Raw genomic sequence first — 22,343 nt, 5'->3', positions numbered from 1 at the left:
CAGCATCAATAATTTCACTGCACATCTGTGTGTCTGCTGTGTGTTTTTCAGTTTCAATGTTAGGCAGCAGGTACGATAAAAGGCACTCCACCAGAAAATCAGCTCTCAAGATTTGCTAGGAAGGGAGAAAAAAAAACATGTATTTATCGATTGGTTGCCTGTTGACTCTCTCAAAAGCAACAAAGAGCATCTAAATTCTTGGCGCTGGCTTCTTTTCGCTCCTCCTATTTCCTGATATGCTTCTCACTCTGCAGAAATGTTGCCATTTCCCCATTTCAGTTCCCCGCACAATCATCAGCATTTCTCCCTCCATGACATGAAAACAAACTAAGACTGAGTGCTTCTGTGTGCGTGTGGTTTCAAACCCCCCTGTCAGCAATCACTGGGTAGGAGACAGCCATAAACTGCGCTTTAGAAGCCTATAATGGGCGACTGCAGCGCTGGCAAAACTTATATCATATTATGCCTCTTCCCATTCAGATACAAATAGGATCATTATTTTTGATAACTATACAGGAAGTGCCGGATAATTTCATTGCACTACTTGCCACTGCATAATGCTGTACTTCAGCTAAATCATCATAAATCGTACCATATCCCCGTTATTATTGTATTTAATTACCACACGAAACAAATCAATAACATAATGTCCTACAAATTATTAGAGCATTAGGGTTGATGTACACAAACAATTGTACTTCGTTCTGCCTTCCACTAACATTAGTGCGCGAGACAGAGCGGTTTGAGAAGCTGTACTTGTCCTGAGTGAGTCTGTATATTTCTCAGACCTCATATTGTTTGTCAAAAGGCAGAAGTGGCAATTTAGAGCGAGACCTATAAAGTCCATCCCAGCTGATGGGATGGTGGCAATGCCCTCATGTCATCCACCTTATAAAATGATGGACGTTCGCAAGTGTGAAAGCTGAAGCGTTTTATTATAAGGAAAGCAGAAGACATTTCACGGGCCACCACTGGTCTTCACCTAATAAATAGGGGCTGTAAATACACGTCTGCATACAATCGAGGGTCGCTTTTACAACCGGTTTTTCAATCAGTTTGAAAGATTAATTTAGGGTACATTCTGTGAATCGACCTTTGATTCATTAGTTTTATGTTCACTTTCTGAAAAAAAAAAAAAAAGATAGCAGTGAAAGTAAAATTGTACTGCTAAACAGGATGGGTCCTTTGTTGGAACTGGCTTAGAAACCTAAAAAACTATACACAAATAAGGTAATAACTAGCAATCCTTCAATTATCAAACTTTTCACTCCATCAACAATCTACATTCTCAACCAAACTCTTAAGTCTTTTTCTACTGTCTCTGTTTTATTCAATAGTTTCCAATCTGCCTTCATACCGTCTCCTCCACAATGAACTCAATGGCGTGCTGTGGCGACTGGCTCGTTTCCACCATGGTGATTTCATTTCCATCCATGGTGATAGTGGGAACACTGATGCCCTGAGCTCCCAGAACAGAGGAGGGCAGGATGACGACCTGTGAGGTGCCCTCCATGCCGCTGAGCTGATCAGACGGGATCATGACAGTCTCAGGACCTCCTTCGGTCCCCTGTAGTACATATATGGTTTGCACTGCACCGGAATCAATCTCCCCTGTGGCGGCCACAGACGACAGCACCTTGGCCCCTTCCAGCACCTTATGGACCTGGACTGCCTCTGCCGCGCGTGCTGCCTGTTCAGCGGCATCAAGGGGCAGGTCTCCGTGTAGCTTGATGTGTTTATCCAGGTTGGAGCGAGAGCGGAAGGCGGCAGGGCAGTGGGAACAGGGGTAGGGCTTCTCCCCGCTGTGGGTGCGGGCGTGCTCGGTCAGCCGGGCGGCCACACTGAAACTCTTGCCACAAATCCAGCAGCAGAAAGGCCGCAGGCCGCTATGGATGCGCTCGTGGTCCTGCAAATGGGGAAGCTGGCGGAAGCGCTTCCCACATGTGGTGCACTGGTGGAGGGATAGAGGAGAATGCGGAAGTGGAGACAATATAAGAAAAGGTAAGAGGGTGGCAAATTATGTTCACAACAGTGCCAGTGCACAAACTCAGCTGCAATTAATATTTTCTGAGACCGTTCTTTATATTTTTCTGCCGAAGCAGCACTTCTGGCTGGTGTAGAGGCAGAGCGGAGAGAACAGGGTACAGGAGAAGACAGAGGGGGGAAGACAGATAGAAAGCAATAAAAACGAAGCCTCAAACTGCAACTAACAACTTGTTGGATTAGTGAGTCATCTGGCAATTATTAATCAATTAACTGTTCAGGTTCTATAACACATCAGAAAGCAGCTGAAAATGTGCATTAGAAAGTTTACTCTGATAGAAGACAAAGAAACTGGCAAATATTTACATTTAAGAAGCTGGAACCAGTGAGTATTTAGCATTTTAACTTAATAAATGATTAATTATCAGACAGTCGAACAGATTTATTGTTGCAGCTCTGCCGGGTGAACAGTGGGCACCAGACAGAAATGCTACCAGTGAGCTGAGAGCCATTTCAAAATAAAGTAATCACATTAACAATTCCAGCTGTACCTTTTCTGCCACCCTAACATTCGCTCTCTGCTTGTTACCACCTGAGAGCACACAATGAACTACAAGTAGATACCTGATTAAACCTGAAGCAATACAAAAGAGTGACTTTGCTTTGATTCCTACTGGGGACACTCAGATTGAAACTGTAATCCCTGTTGTCAGTTTTGCAGTTTCAGTATCTCTGTGAGATATACTCTAATAAAATTACCTTTCCTGTTGAGTTAGCTCTTTATATACTCAGCAAATACAGGTGTTCCTTCAAGAAAGCACAGCGTATTTGATTTAAATTAAAATTCATCCCCATAACCGCCTGTGTGTTTGAGGACCAGTGCTCCTTGAACCTCCATCCTTAGCGTGGCTGATAGATATGACTCAAAGTAAAGCCACAAACATTAAATCAATTTTTACACTCGGACGTGCTGTGATGGGCTTGGGTGGGTCCATAGTTGATGTCCTGCCTCGTCACCAGAGCAGCAGAGAGAGAGAGTCCCAGAATAGTAACAGGCACAGAGGGGAGCTGACAGGCCCTAACTCAGCCCTGCCATTAATCACAGGTACACAGGGAGGGAGGAAACACCCGCAGGACACACACTGCACAAATGGCCATGGTCCAGAACTGGAGAGATGGCCACAGCTATCAATGGGTGTGACCATGGGGGGTGAGGCAGTGCTCAATCTGAAATATGGCTGTTAAAGGGATTCAAAGACTTGTATAAAAGGGACCAAATATGTTTCAGAAGGATGAGAGAAATTCCCTTTTTATGCAAACGCACACACCAGCGCCATTCTCACCTCAAAGGGCCTCTCATCAGTATGTGTCCTCATGTGAACGCTGAAGGTGGAATTGTAGGAAAATTCTTTGAGGCAGATCTGACAGCGGAAACGGGGTCGGTTTTTGGACTTGCTGAGCGTTCCTTGGAAATGGGCCAGCACGTGCTCCTCCAGGGCATTGTTGGAGGTAAATCGGCGACGGCAAGGCCTCACTGGGCATTTGAGAGGAGTCTGGCCTGTGTGGGATAACCGATGGAGGTCGAGGCCCTCCTGGGTCATGCAACGGTGGCCACATAGGTCACATTCAATCTGACGGAAGGATGAAGAGAGAAGACAAACCAGAAGGAGAGACAAGGGGGGCAATTAATGAAAAGAGAAAAGGTCTGACAAAGACATAACTACAACGTCACCGCTTGACTCAACTGGGGACCTTTTTTTGGAGGTCGCCCCCCTTTTGCTAACACCACATTTCCTTTCAGCCAGGACTGTTAGCTTCATTTCAACACAGTTCATTTCACATGGTTCTTCTTTCATCCTTGTAAAAACAAATCTGTCGGCTGAACAATCCTGATATTATTTTCATGATTTTCTGTGCTCTCAACCTGTCCGGTGCATCTTCCCCGGCCTTGACCGCGTCCACGACCCGCATTCTTCTCCTCCTCTGTGGTGGGGCAGCGCTGCATGTGGATTTCCAGCACTGCCTGGTTCACAAACTGGGATGAACAGTGGGGGCACGTCGCCGGCTGTTTGTCTGTAACGGCACAGTGTCAGGTTTCAGACAGGAGATCACACGCTGCATTCTGATGGCTGAGTTTTTTATGTTGATGTACTGTTTATTTTGCTGGTTAGCCTGTTGAATTTGGCGTTAGTATGTTCCTCGGCTAATGTGGCTGGTAGCATCTATTGTACACCCACACACTGGAGCAATGTTGGAGTATTTAATGTTGAGGGACAGTCGAGAGAAGCTGTGCGAACGCGGAGCCTCATTTGAAGCCAATTAAATAAACAGAGTAGTTGCTTGGATGTGGAAATTGTTTTTTCACGCAGCTTTCTGTGTAGTCTCACATAGCCAGACCTAATGTTATCTCCACACTTCATACTGCAACACAAGCTCAGCTGGTTTTGTTGTTACAGCAAAGCCCCCTCTGCTGCATGCCGTGTCTGTTGCTGCCGTATGTAAATGTACCTCATAGACATGTCCCATGGTACCCCGACTGTTGTATTTATATAACATAGTTTGAGTTTTCTGCCAAATAGATGCTGTTGAGATGCCTAATCCTGCCCCGTATCGAGAATGAATTGCATTACATTAACTAATTAACCAACATTATGGGACATTCTGAAGGCCTATACCTCATTCTCATTTCTATTTGGAGCCAATAAACACATCATTTTTTTGTTTTTCTTTTACTTTATGTTCCCATTGCCAATGGAGTGAGAATCATGTTTTGAATGGAGAACGCCTTTCAGTTTTGTAATACTGTGATATAATACCACCACTGTGAAAAACAAACATTTCAGGTCATACTGCCCACCCCAAACTCATTGTAATACATTTAAGGCTGTACATAGATTGCACTGGTCACATGAGATTGATCCTAACTGTGATCTCTGTGCAACAACACCAGCCACTGTAAAATCAATCATCTATGTTCCAGTTCTTTTCTGACATGTTAGAAATATCCATACAACATCTTGCTGTACCACGGGATCTCTGTCTCAATCAATGCATCAAAAACACGCTGTGCTGCGCTCCTGCTTTCACTGCTTAAATGAAAAGAAAGTTTTCCTCCAACTCTCAGCCTATGGATTAGAGATTTTATGCATCATCTGACCCCAGAAAAACCTCATTCTGCTACAAAACGCCGTTCCCCTGAACTTCAGACATTTCAAATGTACAGATACTTGATTTCAGTGATTAATTGATTGTCAGAATTGCTGCAATTAATTTTCCGTCGGATGGCTGAACCACTAATTACTTTTGCTCTAATCAGCTGGTGGCCTAGTTGTATTTTGGAAAAGCAAACCAGACTCACTCTGGGTCGCTCCTGAAAACCTGGCTGAGAATTCGCTGACACTGACGGTTCACGAGCATGTCCATAGGTCATCACGCCAACGTCTTGCCAACAATCTGCTAACCATCTGTACCGTCTATCCCAGCGGGGAGGATCCACTCTGCTCTCCATTGGGACCCTCTAATTAAACCTTTAATAAGGACAATCTCTGCCTATGGCCCTGAACTGATCAATGGATCAATCTCTCCAATCATCTCTCTCAGAGGAGCCACATACCTCTGACCCCTGCTGCACGCTGACTCTTCAAGCTTAACTAATGAGGTTGACGTTCCAACGCCCCCATTTCATTTACCTCCACCTTCGTCCTCCGTTCCGCATGGGACGCAAATCAATGGAAAGTCATTGACCTAATGCATCGGAGGAACAACGCACATATAACACAGATGTATGTTTGTAAATAAATACGATAGGCCACCCAGGCAAGCTGATGGGGGCATTTATCGCCGACTTTGCGTTAATCAATAGTAATTCCCTCCACGCTGTGCTGATAAGAACATCATATCAAATTGGTTTCCAATACAAGCGCGCACAGGGGCTTGAATCTGGTTTCTTGATATGTTCACCACAGCTGGTCTCATCTTTAATCCTCCTGAATGTTACCATGAAGATAGACAGATGGAAACATTGATCAGAGACAGATGAAAGGAAATAGTCACACAGTGGGAGTGAGATATAAACAGCTGAATAAAAAAGACACTTAATGACATAACAGTCCACCCCAGATAACTGTTACACATCGTTTTGTTAGTTTCAGGCCGTTCCTGCTAACCATAGAAATCTGGGGGTGAACGCCAGGCGGAGCCGTGGACTCTCACCTTGGTGAGTGAGTGAGTGCAGGTCCAGGTCTTTCCTGCGTTTGAAGGCCTCTCCACATTCAGGGCAAGGGAATGGATGGCTGGTGTGGAGCAGTCTGTTCAACACACAAAACGCACAGTCATGGTATTTAGCACACGACTGACAGTGATAAGTATTGAACTTGTTTTAACCTGAAAAAGAATACTGCACAAAAAAACGTCTCACAGGAGCAGGACACAGTAATATGAACAATGACATAAAAAATGACGAAACCAAGTGTACAGACTCCAACAACAACCGCAATGGGGGAGGGGATGCATTTTTTGGTTTTTAGCTGCCAACCTATATGTGACTCTTAGAGGGATTACCAGCAAGTATGTGCTTAGCTGTGCTTCAGGTTAAATAAGGGGTATTAGCTGAGAGTATAACGGCTGGAGATAAAAGAACAGCAGTAAACTGGGAGGAGTCAGAGTTAGGACATGAAAGACTATATTTATCTATTGCATAACGTTACGCTGGATATAGCCTTAGGGGAGGAGAGAAATGTTAGGATGTATTCACCTAATGCCGCATCAAGCCTGCTTTCACAGCGTGGAAAAAATAAAAATACTAGCTCTTCCTGGGAAGCCTCTCATAATCAGAACAAATACAGATGATTTTGAAGTTCATGAAATGTACTGCTCCACTAAATACTGCATCCATACAAGTTCACATATATGTACTTAACTACACAAGTCGTTTAAAGCACAGCAGGATGCTAGAGGTGATGTGCAAGGACCTCTCAAGGCCCAACCAAAAGGTTACGCCGTTTCTGTTCCCTGTTAAATGGACAATAGAAATCAATATTTCAGGAACAGCTGACCCTGAGGCCGCTGAGAGAATTAAAATTTCAGTCAGGGTGACCTCTTCTCCCAGCCAGATGTTCGTTAATGAGACGCAGTGATGCTGTACGTGTGTTATTTGTAGTACACATAGGTGTATTCTGACTAGGGCTAAAATGACACCAATTAATCGCTTTGTCAACTAACTGGAAATGAATCAGGAACAATTTTGTTTTGTTTTGTTTTTTGTTCAGCAGGTGACCTATGAGTAAACTCCTCAAAACCTGCTGATGAAGACTTGAGTCACAGTCTGGAAAAAGATCATGAGTGGACCTTGAAGAAGGACCTTTGTCAAAACAGCCCAAAAATTGTTATCTTGGACATCTCATGAAGGGCATCTTCCAGCATTTTCTGACATCTTATAGACCAGCAGACTCATAACACAATATCACCAGCACACTAACTGACTATCTCAACTAATATGGCAGAAATAGGTGCTGCTGGTTTTTGCGCAGCTCTGGCTTTTTCTTCTTTTGGCTCTCCAGCACATTGGATTTAAAATGAAACACTGTTGTAAACGTGCCAACTTTCAGATTTGACTTTACATCTAGATCATTCTCATTAAAAAAAAGGTGTACAGCTGCAAAGCCCAAAGTCAGTGCTTTCACCTTACAGACATATTAGGTTTTATTTCACGTCCAACGTGCTACAGCCAAAGCCAATAAAATACACACAGACTCACACTCACACACACAATGTCCTGTCCCCCCTTGCTCAACCAGGTAGGACAGAACCAGGCTCTTCCCCCATCCTGGGTTATTATCGTTATCATCTTAATTTACTGGGCCTCTGTCTGTCAATCATATGTGGCTGAGGCTCAAGGGCACCCAGACATCTCAGTCAGCGTGTTTGCTACACAGCTTAAAGGTCTTGCTCAGTAGTCGGACACGGCTCAGCTACTACAGCTCCTGGCGAGGGGGAGGAGGTTTATCTAAATCCGTCCTGGGTTCTGTTGTATTTATGCAGCAAACAGGGTTGGAAATTATTGAATATTGATAAGAGAGGGAGAGGGAGAATATAGAGTACAGCATGTAATGGAAGTTGTTAGATGTAGTCACATCCACCAACACGTCTGCCTTACAAATACTGAATAACTAATGCTCCAGAAGAGTTAATGTTATTACTTGTGATGGTTAAGCTGATCCTCCGTGTTGAACCGTGAGGGACAGTGAGGACAAGCGAAGAGATGAGCAGCTCCCTCATTGTCCAGAGTACACACCTGCATTGAGGGACAGAATCATCAAGGTCAACAAAAAAAGGATTTCACAGAGAGTTATCTCCCAAAAATAGAATTCTTTTTCAGAGATGATTTTCTCTGATCGACTGCACACTTGGCAGGTGTATTGCTGAGGAACAAAGGAAGTGCAGTGTTGAGTGTTAAGTGCTTTGGGTCATCATCACCCTGCATGAGCGAGGTTAAACGAGTCGGTGACAGCGTTACACCCAGAGCACGGAGAGAGAGGGTCTCTCAACGGCACTGGTTATACCCAACGAAGAGTCAGCCGATTTGAGCTTTGTTGTTAACACTTTGATAACCCTACGCAGTGGTTAACTTAACTTAATGTCATTAAGCTAAGAAGCTACAATAACTAGCTAACTTCAAAGAATTCTATCAGCTTTTCCTTCGTAACACCCTGAAAAGCCTTCTCAGAGTTTCAGTGGCCTGGCTTTTCTTTCTGAATCTATTGAAAATGCTGATAGTGTAAGAACTGCATATTTTGGCATTATTAATATATAAACGAAACTGCTGCTGCATGTGTACGTCTAAAACCGTGGGTCTGAAACTGCAGGCCCTCTCCGGCTCCGCAGGTCGAGTCTGGTGTGAACCGGCATGTTCTGAACGGGCACTGCATGATTACACACAAAATGGGAGAGGCCGTACCGGTTTACGTCCACGCTTGCGGCGCGGCACTGTTGATGTGTGAATGGCTTGGTGTCTCTTCAGGGTGGCTGCCTGCGAGAAGTTCTTTCCACAAACGTCGCAGCTGAAGGGCTTGTTGCCTGTGTGGCTCATGCTGTGGCGCAGCAGGCTCTGGGAATTGGAGAAGGACTTTGTGCACACCTACACAAACACAATAATCAGAACTAGTCGTTACATTTACAAGGTTTTAAGGACTTCTGGTAAGGGAATAAATTAAGCTGGAAATGGCCATTTTTTTCAAAACCGTTTCCATTGTACTGGATAATCTGTCAAATATAATGAGGTTGGAGGTTCAAATTGTGTCTGCCTCAAACCTAAGCTGCTTCAAAAGCATTACATCATCTCATCAAAGTCAGCTACATGACATAAAAGACGTTTACATCAAAGGAGGTGATCCCTCAGATTCGAGAAAGGACAAATTTTGAAGAAATTCTGATTGCCACCTTGCACATGAAGAGCTTTTCTCCCGTGTGGCTGTAGACATGGGTGCGGAGGAAGACACGCCGGGTGAAGGTTTTGCCACAGTAGGGGCAAACATGGGGTAGTGGTGTACGGGCCCAGTCCTGCAGAAGCTTGGCAGGTGGAGGGTGGTTTGTGTTGTCTGAGTCTGCTGCAGTGCTGCTCTCTGATTCGTCTTTGGTGCCTGAACCCTTGTTTCCTGACAACACACACACAAAGAAAACAGTTCACTAAGGGGCAGAGCATCCTGCAACAAATGTCATATTTGTTGCCAAAATGGCTTTAAAACCAATATCTTCTCTTACCTTTGAGCGCACTGGCACCACTCAGGATCCTGAAAGAGGGCCTGCTTCTCTTAGAAAGAGGTGAACTTGACTCACTAGCAGAGGCAGGCGGGGAAAGCAGCCGCTTTGAGCTCTGTGGCGTATCCTGAGGTTTAGTGGTGGCTGTTTCATCGCCAGCTTCAGCTCCATCCGCCGCCTCTGTCCCTGGTGTGAGGCGGTGCTCCCGGCGATGGTACAGGTACTTGGTGGTGTTCATGAAGCTCTCGCCACAAAGGGAGCAGCTGTGTAGAGGCTCCTTCAGGTCGTGCTTCTGGATACGATGGGTGACCAGCCCCCCCTCATCGCTGAAGCTCTGCCCACATTGGGTGCAAAGCAACAACTCAGGCTGCAGGAAACTCGAGGGGACACTGGCGGTGGAGGGAGTGGCACCCTGCCCCTGATCATCAGTCGCATTGCTCTGAATACAAACTTCCTCTGATGTTTCTTCGGGAACCACTTCGGCGTTTTCCTCCCCTTTCTGCCGATGTTGTTTGCGGTGGTACAGAAAAAGGGTGGTGTTCAGAAAGCTTTCCCCACACACAGAGCAGCGGTGCAGAGCTTCTTCAAAGCCATGTTGGGTCTTGCGGTGGGCCACTAGCTCAGACACCAGACCGAAGCACGAGCCGCAGTCCACACACAGGAGCACTGGTTCGGGCTTAGGCTTTTTGTTTGCCCCCCTCTTCTTGGAAGACGAATCCTCTGGATTAGAGGTGGAAGCAGCCACTTCAGAAACAGCAGGATCAGAGCTTTGAGTTGAGGAGGCATCTGCGACTTGCTGCCTCTCTTCCTCTGCTATGGGTTCCTCAACTGGTTCTGGTTTAAGATTTTGGCTGGTTTCATCCTGCGAGAGAGCATTTAAGGTTGAACTGGGGCTCTGGACTGAAACGGTCTCTGGCTCAGGTTGTGAATCAGGTTTTGAGTTGCTCTCAGAGGCAGACTGCTGACATGTCCCTTCTTTACGGTGTTGTTGCCAAAGGTCCAGGCTCTTGAAAAGTTCATCGCAGTCCCCACACTGGTAGAGAATCCTGGGCTGGTCCGCTGACACAGTTGCACTGACTGCAGCCGGCTTGACTGCATTGTTAACAGGCAGCTCAGTGAAGTGTTCTGCTTGGACTTGAATCTGTGGGACTGCAACCGTCCTTGATATATTTATTACCTGTTGCTGCAAAGACAAGGGAGCAAAAAAGAATAGATTTGTTCTGTGTGTTTCTGTAAACAAAGAAAATGACTCCTTGCAATACTAATCAAATAGCTGTTACAAGTAAATTCAACCTGCTGCGTTTTCATCTAATTTTATCCTTTCTGGCAGATGAGGGATGAGAGTTCAGTGTTGGGGTACTGAGGTCAATTAGAGCTGCATGTGTTTAGAGCCAAGCTTCCTCGCAGCTCCAGACAGCCAAGATAAGGCCTCGGCCTAGCTGATAATGATCAAAGGCCCATCAGGGTTAAATAGGTCGCTCCACAGGGTTTTACGTTTGGACGATAAAAACAGAACATCAAGGTTGAGGTTAAAGACATCTGAAACTGCCTCAATCACGACAGTTCAATGTGTTTCACTCACTGTTTAGATTTACAGGCTTTCGTTTCAGCATCCCAGTCTGTGAATACTGAAGACCACCTCCAGATGTGGACTGGCTGAGTTAATGACAGCACTGCATTAAAATGTAAATGAGGTCTTAGATTGTTTTTATTAGTAGTCTATACTTAAATAGTCTAGAAATCTTACAATATTTATATATGCAATATTAGAATAAATAAAAAATGTACACATGCAGGTTTTTGAAAATTTTGTTGAAGTTAGTTGGTCTGGATTTATTATTCCTGCTCATACATTGTAATCAGAGATGCTCACGTAATTTTACACAACAAATGCCCTCAAAAGACATTAACATTTCTCCTGCATGTACAAAACCAGTCATACTCCCGGATACAGCACAAACCAGAAGAGTGCACTCAGTGGAGAGCAGATCTCTGCCAGGCCTCTACACTCAACAACAAAAGAGCTAAATCTCACTCATCTGTTCCTCCTGTGATATATATTTTTTTTCCTACAATGACGATAGAATTATCTAATCATTTAGAAAACTCTTTAATGCCCGCGCTAACCTCTAACCTTCTTGGGCTTGACATCGAGATGTTTGTTTGCTGTGAGTGGATGAACGTGACTTTCCATCATCATTCAAGGGAAACAAATGGCAGCGAAGACGACAAAGCAGGGATTTATTCATCTCTTAAGTGCCAAACCTTATTGGATCATAACAACCTGGGGATGGAATTAATCTACAGACTCTCTGGTTTAAGATGAGACCATATATTGTCTATGGATGCAACGTCCCGAGCCACAACAAAGACCAAAATGTGGCCTGCAACAAACTAGGTATGCTTGTTTTAAGCATAGCTGGTCATCGGAAATGCCTTTTGCTAATTTGCTAATTTAATGCTGAATAAACGTGCCATGGTATTGGCACTACATCAAAGTCCTCTATTTATTCCACTGCTTACGTTTTCCTGTTGATTCCAATTAATGAAACCGCAAAACTGGCAGAAAACACATCGCTTACTATGCAATGGCTCATGTTTAAAACAGACCGTATTAGCATTATCAGCCAGAAAGATAGCAGAGTGAATCAGAGTCAAAGTGTCATATCTAATTTACTGATTTTACCAGCAATCGGATTAAAAAATAAAAATAATAATGATTACAATAATCGGATAAATGCTGAATACCAAATCTAATAATCGGCTAGGTCGATAACCAGTCGACCCCTTCAAGAAATCCCCTTGAATTCCATCTCGTCTGAGAAATTGGGAGAAACATTTGTTAGAAGAGCTATTTGCATTCATTCAGGACATAAACAGCCATTGTTTTATAGCAGTGTCACACAATATACACAGAAATTATGATAATCTAACTAATGAAGTGGGAACGCTTGCAATAAACCAGCTTATGGCAAAGTGGAGTCCAGGAAGCCATAAGGTTCCCAGGTTTTATTGTGTTTCTCCAGCTGTTTCATCTATGAGAAGGCCAATAAGCGATCCATCAGGAGAAAGTATGGCACTGACTGATGCATTCCTCACGCTCCTCTTCCCGCTGGCGACTCAAGATGCAATTTGTCTGTCATGAGTGTCACTGTGCTTTATGGACGTGTGTTGAAGACTGTAAGGATGGAAGTCTGGGCACAAGCTCAGACAGCAAGGCCCGACTGCTAAACGAGGGCCAATGACTGCTTTTAACCCCAGAGGGCTTTCTGAAGCTGTCATGGGAACGCCAAAAAAAAAAAGTATCCCACCAGGACTCAGCTCGATATGTCAGAGTTAAACGGAATAACTCGTCCCATTATAGAACTTTCAAACTTTGCAATTCAAATAGCTTCTTCGTAGAACTCAGAATTAATAGAGCTCAGCAGTTTGATGAAATCCATCCCAGAAAATATATTCCAGTACATATAGCTTAGAATGCAAAAATCCACAGGCCTCTGAAATTCACTGTATGCCGAAACATTACAAATACAACTGGATTTACATAGAGAAGCACACAGAGGGCAAACATGAAGAAATTAGTTGTTTTTGTTCCCTGTCGTTCTCTTGAACACAAATTGTTCATTGTCACTGAAGCATGAGGAACATTCTGGTGAATCAGATGGCCTTGCCGGATACCATGTAAATATGGTGTCCTGTACCTCAGTCTGGCCTGGGACCTTTATCATGTCATTCCCTCCTGCGCCCAATTGTTTTCCTCCGCTGTGATTTATCAAATTAATGGCCAAAAATAATGCATATATTTCTTTTAACCGTGCTGCTATTGTACTGACCACGAACAACCTCTCCCTGGAGTCGGCTTTTTTGTTCTGACTGCAGAATCCTGGATACACCAATGCTTTCAGAACAGAGCTCAACCAACAACTCTGATACGTACAATATGTGCCAGATAAGAGCTTATTCAAAAATATAAAACATGTATAGGCAAATATTCTGAAATTTTAAAGCCTGATTTAAAAGTCTACACTCCATAATTGATCCATTTTAGCCCTGGCACATTTTTGCCCGTTACACCTGTTTGCCTCACTAGTGACTCATTACTCTGATAAACAACATGCTAATGTGTTATTCTGCCATTACGCGAGACAGAACGCAGTTCCAGGTAGCACTTAAATACTTAGAAAAACTGTTGAATAATCTGCAGGCCTTACTCCAAGGCCATTGCTGGTTCATCTGGGTAAAAGCTAGAGGTCTGACAGATGTAGGTGTGCAGTGATATTGATATTTGTCACCCAGTTTAATGTATACATATATACATGTTACAGCGCAACCAAAAAAAAGTAGTTAATGTCAAGACTTCCACGTCTACACATCAGTGGCCCAAAAAGGTGACTTTTGTTTTTTGCCTAAAAATGTAGAGAATCGTGAATGCGCCCAGGCCTCTTCACTTTTTTCTATACGAGCTCTGTTTAACTGACACATAAAAGCCTGTCAGTGGCATTTGCGCAGCATTGCTAACAATTAGAATAATAATGGCTGTTTTGGCAGCTGCAAGTTATGGGGATGTTGAATTGTATTGTTATACTGACTGTTGTTTCTATAATTTTTTTAGAGCCATTTATATCAAAGAGGGTAGGCTGGATAAAAATGACACCAATGTACACCTAAATCAGATACTGTATTAATACACAGCAAAACCTTGAAATGAGTCTGTAAATCATTGCAAACAACTCAATGTTAAGTGCTCTGATCAAGGTCACTGCTACTATGAGGAGCAGCAGAGCATTATCAATTTATGACTAAAGTTATACTTGTCACTTCAATGTCATTCTCAAGATCAGATTCAGGCGCTTTTATGTGATCGCACCGCGTCTCATGTCAGGCCGCACCGTCACAATATTGATGTTTTTCAGTTCTATTCCAGGCTAAACTCAAGATGCTGCACTCAAAGCACAGAGGTGTGATAAAAAGGGGCCAGTATTTACCCGAGTCTGTACCAATGGAATGGTTCCAGATGTGTTTGGCTGTTCGTCCTCAGCAGTGCATGTCAACTGGTGCTCCAGTACCTCTTCCAGAGTGTTAAACTCCTGGTAGCAGGGGAAGCACATGTACACGGACGAACTCTCCATGGCTGCCAGGGGATTAGAAACCAAAAACATTTCATAAGAAACGCAGCAATGCAAAACAGATTAAGATAAAGGTGAAACAGTTCACAAAACTCAGCATGCTTAGAATATGAAAATAATATCACAACGTGAGCCTTATACAGATGTCTACCCACCAGTGCATTACATTGGAAGTTAGGTTGTGAACATTGCCCTCTCCTGATGAAAAGATGTGCCTGCATATATTATCAAGACAACAGCTTGGATACAAGTGCCAGGAGGCTAACTCTGGGGTTGCCAAGATGACTCACCATGCACGGAGCCTGAGCTAATTGTTATTTTGACCATGCAGGTTGCTGCTCAGGTAGAGACCTTGCCAAGTCTTTCTCTCCGTCTGCCATTTCATGGGCAGAGCTGACGTTTAGCTCCAACATCAATTAGATATGTGCTGTAATTGGACCCACTGGAAGTGCAGACTAGCTCATGCTGCTTCTGAATGTGACTATAATCAAAACAAAATCCTTCCCACTCACTGGATACCAGTCAGACCTCACACTGCACCAGCAAAGCGGTTCTTTGAAAACAGAACAAATCAAAGAGGCCCACTGAAAGACACACATTAATACCTCTGGAAGACATCAATGCAACACTGCTTGTAATGGACAATCTCAATTGGCAAACACGGTTATACTTTAGGGTGGCAATATTTCTGACCAAAACCAACACAGCTATGTCCGTCTGTCTCTCACTGCTTTCCAAGTCCGCCTATAACACTTGGCCCTGGGCACATTTGTTCCTACTGAATATGCAAATCTCAGTAACCTATATATTCATATATTATAGATATTAACATCCAAAAACAACAGGGCACTTAAGGATTTAGTGAAAGTCACTTGGAACAGGAGCAAAAGGTGTATTAGTTGGGAAATATTTTCAGCTGCAGATCTGATGATTCAGTGAGTATTGTCGTAGCAGGATTGTGCATGTAGGCTTCAACTTCAATGACCATATTTATTGTAATGAAGTAACTTGTGACTCGGTGCAACAGTGTGGCTCACTAATGTTTTTAAAAGTTTTTAAAGGCAATGAAAGTCTGTGACACAGAGCAATATGCTTTATCGGGTATTTGCTTCACAGGCAAGACTTATCAGGATCAATTCATTGCTGGTTTTGGTCTTTTTGAAGGGACGTGTTTATAGTAAGAAAAATACAGAGTATAATAGACTATTCTTGCATACTAACAATGCCCCACTGCCCCCTCCTGTTGGGATGATAGCCTGGCGAGGTCACGGCCTGTCTGCGTCCTTCTTATCAGCAGAAACTACACGCTGTGCCGGCACAGATGGTCAGATACAAACCACTGTAGCAAGACTGCTACACCTCAGTTTGGCAGTAGCCCTGCATATACTTTCACCCATTAACCTGCAAGCACTAGGACTAGTTTGTCTTTGCTGGTGACACATGTGGAATTAACATCTGTCTGAACGCCATGAATGTTATTCCATAACATGCATTATGGAAGCTGACCTATCGCTAGCCAAAACTTGAGCGTTTACTGAGGGCACATTGTCAGTCCGATGTTGAAACACAAGTGGACAGGGAGGGGAAATATATCAATTACTCAAAGTCCATGCTAGCACGACCGACAGCTAACCAAAGCTAACATTTAGCATTTCGCTAGCAAACTGTATTAACACTACCTCTGACCAGTACTGTGGTGTTAACATGCAACGATGGCCATTTTTCTAGCAACATGGCTAACGGCGTGGTAGCTAGCTCTCTTGCTAGCTCGGAAGCTAATAAAACAACCATCAGATCATTCCTTGATAGCGGTCGTCGAACTGAAGTTAGCTAGCGACTAAACCCCTTATACCACTTGGACCAGTGGTGCTTACTTTCTGGTACAAGGAGAAGAAGAAGAAAAGACCGAAGAAGGAGGGCGGGATATGCTTCTTCGGTGGTATAATGGCGGCGACAGACTAAAAGTTAATATTAGCTGTCTCCCCCCGTTGAAATCCTCCATACATAAATATCAGCGTGCAATATATCAATGAAAAAGTAACATTCGTCTAAAATAAGTAAAAGTATTTCAACATAACGTTAACTCACCGTCCTCTGACATTAACGTTGCCGGTCGACGAAATAGGACAACTTCAGTTTTTTCTGCATGTTAGAACGCTCGATATGATTGGATGTTTGGGTCTCTGAATACACCAATAGTGTTCGACTACACATAACACTGATGGAGTTTGTAGTCCAAAAGCGCGGCAGTATTGCAATAGGGTCGAAAATCCTGACAGGCAGTAGTCGTAGAATTTTGAGATACTTTACTTGAGTATTTCCATTTTCTGTTCTGCTCTGTACTTACATTACATTTCAGAGGGAAATATCGCACTTCTGACCTCACTGCATTTATCTGACATTTGTAGTAAATAGTTACTTCACAGATCATTTAGTGAAGGTAATTCACTCACAGTAATTCACTTCATATGACATTTCTCCACATGTTTGGTGAGTCTAAAAGAAAGATCCTCATGGGCTGCCACAATAACCATTTGAGAGGACCACATCCTGGCTGGTGACAGGATGATCACCTATCCTTCTGTGACAATGAGCTTCCGCCCCAGCATACAGGATGTCTGGGCGCAGTCCGCTTGCGCTGCAGGGAGGGAGAGGATTACCCAGAACAAACAGGCTTGGGCTGAATGGGATGTCATGTATGGCTGACCAGAATGTTTGTACAACTGAACGGGACGACAACATACCAATGCTTCTCCCACACCTCCAGTAATTCAGGCTGTCCCTTTAATTTTGTGTAACCAAAGTTTAGGGGAACCAATATATCCTGTTCATTATTTTAAACTGCACTAATCTTGTTTTAAGTTCCTGTAATGTTCTTTGAATGTTCTCCCTCTGTGAATGAAAGGTTGAGATCAGTCAGTCAGGAAATGTTTAAGCAACAGGGAATAATATTTTGAGGCCTCATGACCTATATGAATATAATTCAGTGGTGAAACCTTCATTATCGTTGCTCACAAACAATGTGCGTGTGGTATTGACGCATTTGTTTACACACTGCACAGTGTATATAGCTAGAAAAGGGGCATGTCGTAGTATGTTAGGCCTATTCTTATAATGTTCAACATGTTATGCCACGCAGACTGTTTTATAAGACAACACATATGCATACAGCACTCTGAGTACCACTTCTGTTTCAGTTTCTGATAAGCCGCATTGTTTACCATGACATAGAACTGCAATATGAGCTTTATTACTGCAGCTCCCTAAGGATTAATTGCTGACTTTTTCACATCATTCATACAGTGACAGCAATAAGTGTCTCATATGATTTCAACGGCACTTGAGTACCCACAAAGGTTTATTAAATGTACACTTTATAGCCTTACACATCAGATTTACCCTCCTTAAAGTGAGTACAGCCAGCTGCATCAAGCATTATATACAGAGGTCAATGAAAGTATTGACTAGCCCACTCCACTCATTTCCCAGAATTACAGTGACCTGATGTGCCCCATTGGCTGATTGGGAAGATGAACAGCTCCTCCAGACTGCTTAACCTGACTGCAAATGGTATTAAAGAGCCAGCCGGGCATTCAGCCAGAGGGTCCGGGGCCACTCTCCACAGAAACTGTACAATCTACTCAACACATCATGTAATAACATCATTCAACCTTGACATATCGTATCGCCACGATGACAACTTCGCATGCATGCCTTTTGTGGAGGGCTAAGGTTCAGCAGCTGCTGATTGCTCAGCATCCCTACACATGCTTCATCTTTTTCTTCTTCTACTTGTTGTGTTGCTGTGGGTGTAGCTGATGTTTCACTCCAGTGGTAATACTTTAATAAGAATGTACGCTCAATACATCTAATATACCTGTGGTGATGAGTCCCAATTAAATGTACTTTGGGGGGAGTTTTCTTTCATAATTTTATGTATTTTTGGTTGAAATTCAATGTCAGTTAATTTATGTCTTCTTGTACCCAGCAAGTTAACAAAACAGATAAATAGTTGGCAACATCAGTTTGTTTATCTCAACTATTGGATGAATTGCCAAGAAGTGTTGAACATTCACCATTCCCCGAGAATGAATCCTCCTAACTTTGATGATCCTCTGATTTTCCTGTTGCACCAACATCAGGTTAAACTTTTAATTTGTCTGATACTTTTCATAGTTTAGGGCCAAATATCAGCTAAACTAATGACAGCAGTCTCAGCTGTGCTTTGTGTTAAGTGCTAATTAGCAGGTGCTAACACAATTTAAACTAAGATGGTGATCTTGGTAAACATTATATCTGCTAAACATTAGCGTGTTGGCTTTGTAATTGCTAGCACATTAGTATGTTGATGTTAGCATTTAGTTCAAAGCACCACTATAGCTCAAGAGGAATATTTCTGGAGATTATGAGGCTAGAATTCAGCTTTATGAGTTTTATGCCTCATATCCAAAAAAAAAAAAAAGCCCTCTGATATTTGAATATAAGCCAGGCTCTTTTTGCACCTTGGAAAGACTTTTTCACCATCTTCTGTGAGCAAACATTTCTGGATTGACATTCACATCTTCCCACATCTTCCACCTAATATATCAGACTCTGGTTACTCTCACTCATACTCCAAAGTGGAAAGACACCAAACCCTCCTACACCATGTTTATGATTGATTTTATAAATTATTTTAAATCCCTTAAATACACAAACAACCCAAACAAACAGATAAGCAAAGCGACTTACAAAATGATTCAGCCTTTGTCTCAGTATTTATTATTTTAAATGGGATTAAATAGCTGCTCTGGATGACACTATGATGGTTTGTCAAATTATTCCTAAATTCACATCAGGATGGCAATATTGTGCTAATATATTAGCCGCTGTGTACTTGTCTTTCTTTCCTTCCTTTTTGCTCACATACTGGTATTGTTTTGTAATGTATGCTATATATTCTGTGTCCCTAACTTGAAATGTATATAATTATGCTAATAAAGACATTTATTGTGCCATGAATGTAAACATGTCAGTTAAACTGCACATGATGGATAGACAATGTTCAACAGAAACCAACCAGAATGATTAAAAGTACTTGTATCAAAGTTTAGTTAGTTTAGTTAGAAAACACAAGGCACAATGAAATCCTTCACAAATAAACAAAAGTCAAGCCCCCTGGGATTTCTTCTGCCTACAGAAATAAACTGCCCCGTCAAAGTTTTCTAAATGGAGCTATTGCATTAATATTTTGTAAACTAAAATCTTTCTTAAAAAATTATCGCACAATGATGCAAAATGTTAAGACCTTAAGTTCATGTTTATGAATGAAGACCAAGGCCTGGGCCAGGCCATACAAGGACAAAGTATTAATTTATGTGAGGTGAACCTGAGGGACAGCCCTAAAGTTAAGCAAGAAATTTTAGTCATGCAGCGGGCAGCAAAGGTTCCGCCAGAGTCTATAAATATTTTCAACTGAACAAGGAGAAAGACAAAAGAAAGAAGTTCATGGACGCCCTGAGACTTCATTAAATCCTGCTCTCCTTTTGTCAACGGCAGATTCTCGTCTGAATGAAACATTTGAGTCGCTCTGAGAGACAGTTGTGTCGGAGAGACTTCCCAGGTCCTTGTTCAGCAGCCATGAAGTTATTCAACCGTGTTTGAGATGAAGGGCCTTGAAGTCATGGAGCCAAATGAGATCCGAATTGAACGTGATGCTCAGTTATCTTGAAACTAAAGTGAGACCATGTTAAAAAAAAAAGTGAGATAGTAGATAAAAGTCACTGAAATGCACCAGCATTACAAAACACTGCAAACACCGGCGTGTTAAGTGTCCATGAACCAGCCCCCCTTCTGTTCACACGTCTCATATAATCAAACGGTGGGAGTGCAAGATTTCATCAGTCAAGGTCAAAAACATTTTCACTGACATTTGCAACAGCATGGTTCCCATAACAACCGTTGTGATTTCGTCACTCTCCAAATGGTCCGTTTCAGAGTCTGATCCACCCGAGTCCACTGCGGATCATAAGAGAGCTTCATTTCACTAATCCCTCAGTGAAAAAGGTTTGACTGGAAGCTAAAGTCAATCCTATGACGAACACCTGATAAAAGTTTATAAGGTTCTGTGCATTCAGACAGCAAACTGCATTCAGTGACTGCTGCCTTATATCCAGCACATATGCTTATTAACATTTGTTGTAATGGAAATGGAAGATTTGCACATCATTAAAATAAGCCTAGAAACTGAGCAGTACCCAGCAGAAAAACAGCACTTCTTCAAGAAAAAAAAAAAAAGATTTGTTAAAGCTCACACCTCAGCTCAACACTCTCAGCGTTCGTTCTTTCCCTCATTGCTCTTTGTGGTGATGTAACACTGAAAGCAGACTGCATCCTGAGTTACCAGCGGGAAGAGACTCCACCTCATCCTCTGATGGATGAGCTCAGCTCTGTCAGCCATAATCATACAAGAAAATCTCAAGGCCTCTTCTCAGCTCAGCATCACCTGTTTTATTACATGCACCTTCACTTCCTTGGCATGTTTCCTTTCCACTGCCTGCTGCAGAGGTGGATTAAGTACTTAAATCCTTCTCTTAGTAGTACTACTAAATGTAATTCATCAATATCAAAAGTAAAAGTACTCACTGTGTAGCAGAAAGGTCCATGCCAGTGTTATATCAATATGTATTTTATTATGATTACCAATGCATATTAACAGAATTTTTAGGCCATATCTGGTTGAGATGGAACTAATTAAAATTGGTCTGGTTTTTCTGTGTAGTTTCATTTACCATTATAGTTTAAAAGACCCTTAAAGGTTTTCAAACTCATAACCTGAAAGCAACTAGAGCAAGTCAAATAATTGCAGTGAAGAAAAAAGTACACTAAGAACAGCCCTTGAATATTTAGACTTTCTTACTTTGTACTGGTATCCAGATGAACCGGTTTGGAGGCCCTGGGGCAAAAGGCAGCTGCTTTGCCCCTAGTGAACTCCATCCTCTTTACATTTTTGCAGTTGCAACAGTGACATTGTTGGTTACCATGTATCAACAGCCACAACGAACAGATAATGAGGTTATTATCATTATTGTCCCTGAAATTCCATCTTGGTGATACCTGATCACGATACTTGAGCGCAGAAATGCCATGTGGTCATTTATCTGAACACATTCATCCAGGAAGGTGCTACATAAAACCACACAATGGAAACAATGAACGTAAAATAAGATTTTGATGTAGGGGCCCCTATTGAAGACAAGTCCTCCAGATCAGGCTGCAAAGCCCCACTTAAGCCCCCTTTCCTATCAGTTAATATTGTTTTTTTAGTGCATCGTCCCATGCAAATTCCCAGTTAAATTAGGTCAGACCTGCAGCTGTGGGACAGTTATTCACTTTACCTAATTGGTCATCCAGCTTTGTGTTGCACAGGACTTCAAGTAGCACTGTTTTACTTCATATTACTGATGTCACACAGGACAAGCAAGTAATAAATAAACATGC

At 42.7% G+C, this 22,343-nt stretch overlaps 1 protein-coding gene across 3 annotated transcripts; it reads right to left on the bottom strand.

Annotated features, from left to right (window-relative positions):
* Positions 1–393: 393 nt before the first annotated feature.
* Positions 394–17,005, bottom strand: znf574 (zinc finger protein 574). Of its 3 annotated transcripts, XM_070966189.1 has the most exons (11): positions 15,155–15,547; positions 15,020–15,062; positions 14,724–14,869; positions 9,742–10,921; positions 9,421–9,635; positions 8,939–9,118; positions 8,181–8,275; positions 6,196–6,290; positions 3,908–4,056; positions 3,327–3,614; positions 394–1,951 (listed from the first exon to the last, which is right to left on the bottom strand). In XM_070966189.1, the coding sequence occupies exons 3-11, from the start codon at positions 14,865–14,867 to the stop codon at positions 1,352–1,354; spliced, it is 2,946 nt and encodes a 981-aa protein (XP_070822290.1). In that variant the 5' UTR covers positions 14,868–14,869; positions 15,020–15,062; positions 15,155–15,547; the 3' UTR covers positions 394–1,351. The 3 variants fall into 3 exon arrangements, with proteins under 3 accessions (XP_070822290.1, XP_070822288.1, XP_070822289.1); XM_070966187.1 differs by lacking the exons at positions 15,020–15,062; positions 15,155–15,547 and adding an exon at positions 16,953–17,005; XM_070966188.1 differs by having other exon boundaries at positions 15,020–15,547.
* Positions 17,006–22,343: the final 5,338 nt, after the last annotated feature.

Source organism: Chaetodon trifascialis, chromosome 7 (assembly GCF_039877785.1).
Source record: "Chaetodon trifascialis isolate fChaTrf1 chromosome 7, fChaTrf1.hap1, whole genome shotgun sequence".
In the NCBI taxonomy this organism is placed as follows: Eukaryota; Metazoa; Chordata; class Actinopteri; order Chaetodontiformes; family Chaetodontidae; genus Chaetodon; species Chaetodon trifascialis.
The sequence above is the reverse complement of the archived record's forward strand: the minus strand, read 5'-3'. Positions and strand labels throughout refer to the sequence as shown.

What these genes read in the sequence shown, in the direction of transcription:
- znf574 (XM_070966187.1), bottom strand. An exon ending in GCAAGCGTGGACGTAAACCG is followed by an intron (nt 8,276 to 8,938) that starts GTACGGCCTCTC and finishes CCCTCAATGCAG; the next exon opens with GTGTGTACTCTGGACAATGA. An exon ending in GCACTCACTCACTCACCAAG is followed by an intron (nt 4,057 to 6,195) that starts GTGAGAGTCCAC and finishes GTGCCGTTACAG; the next exon opens with ACAAACAGCCGGCGACGTGC.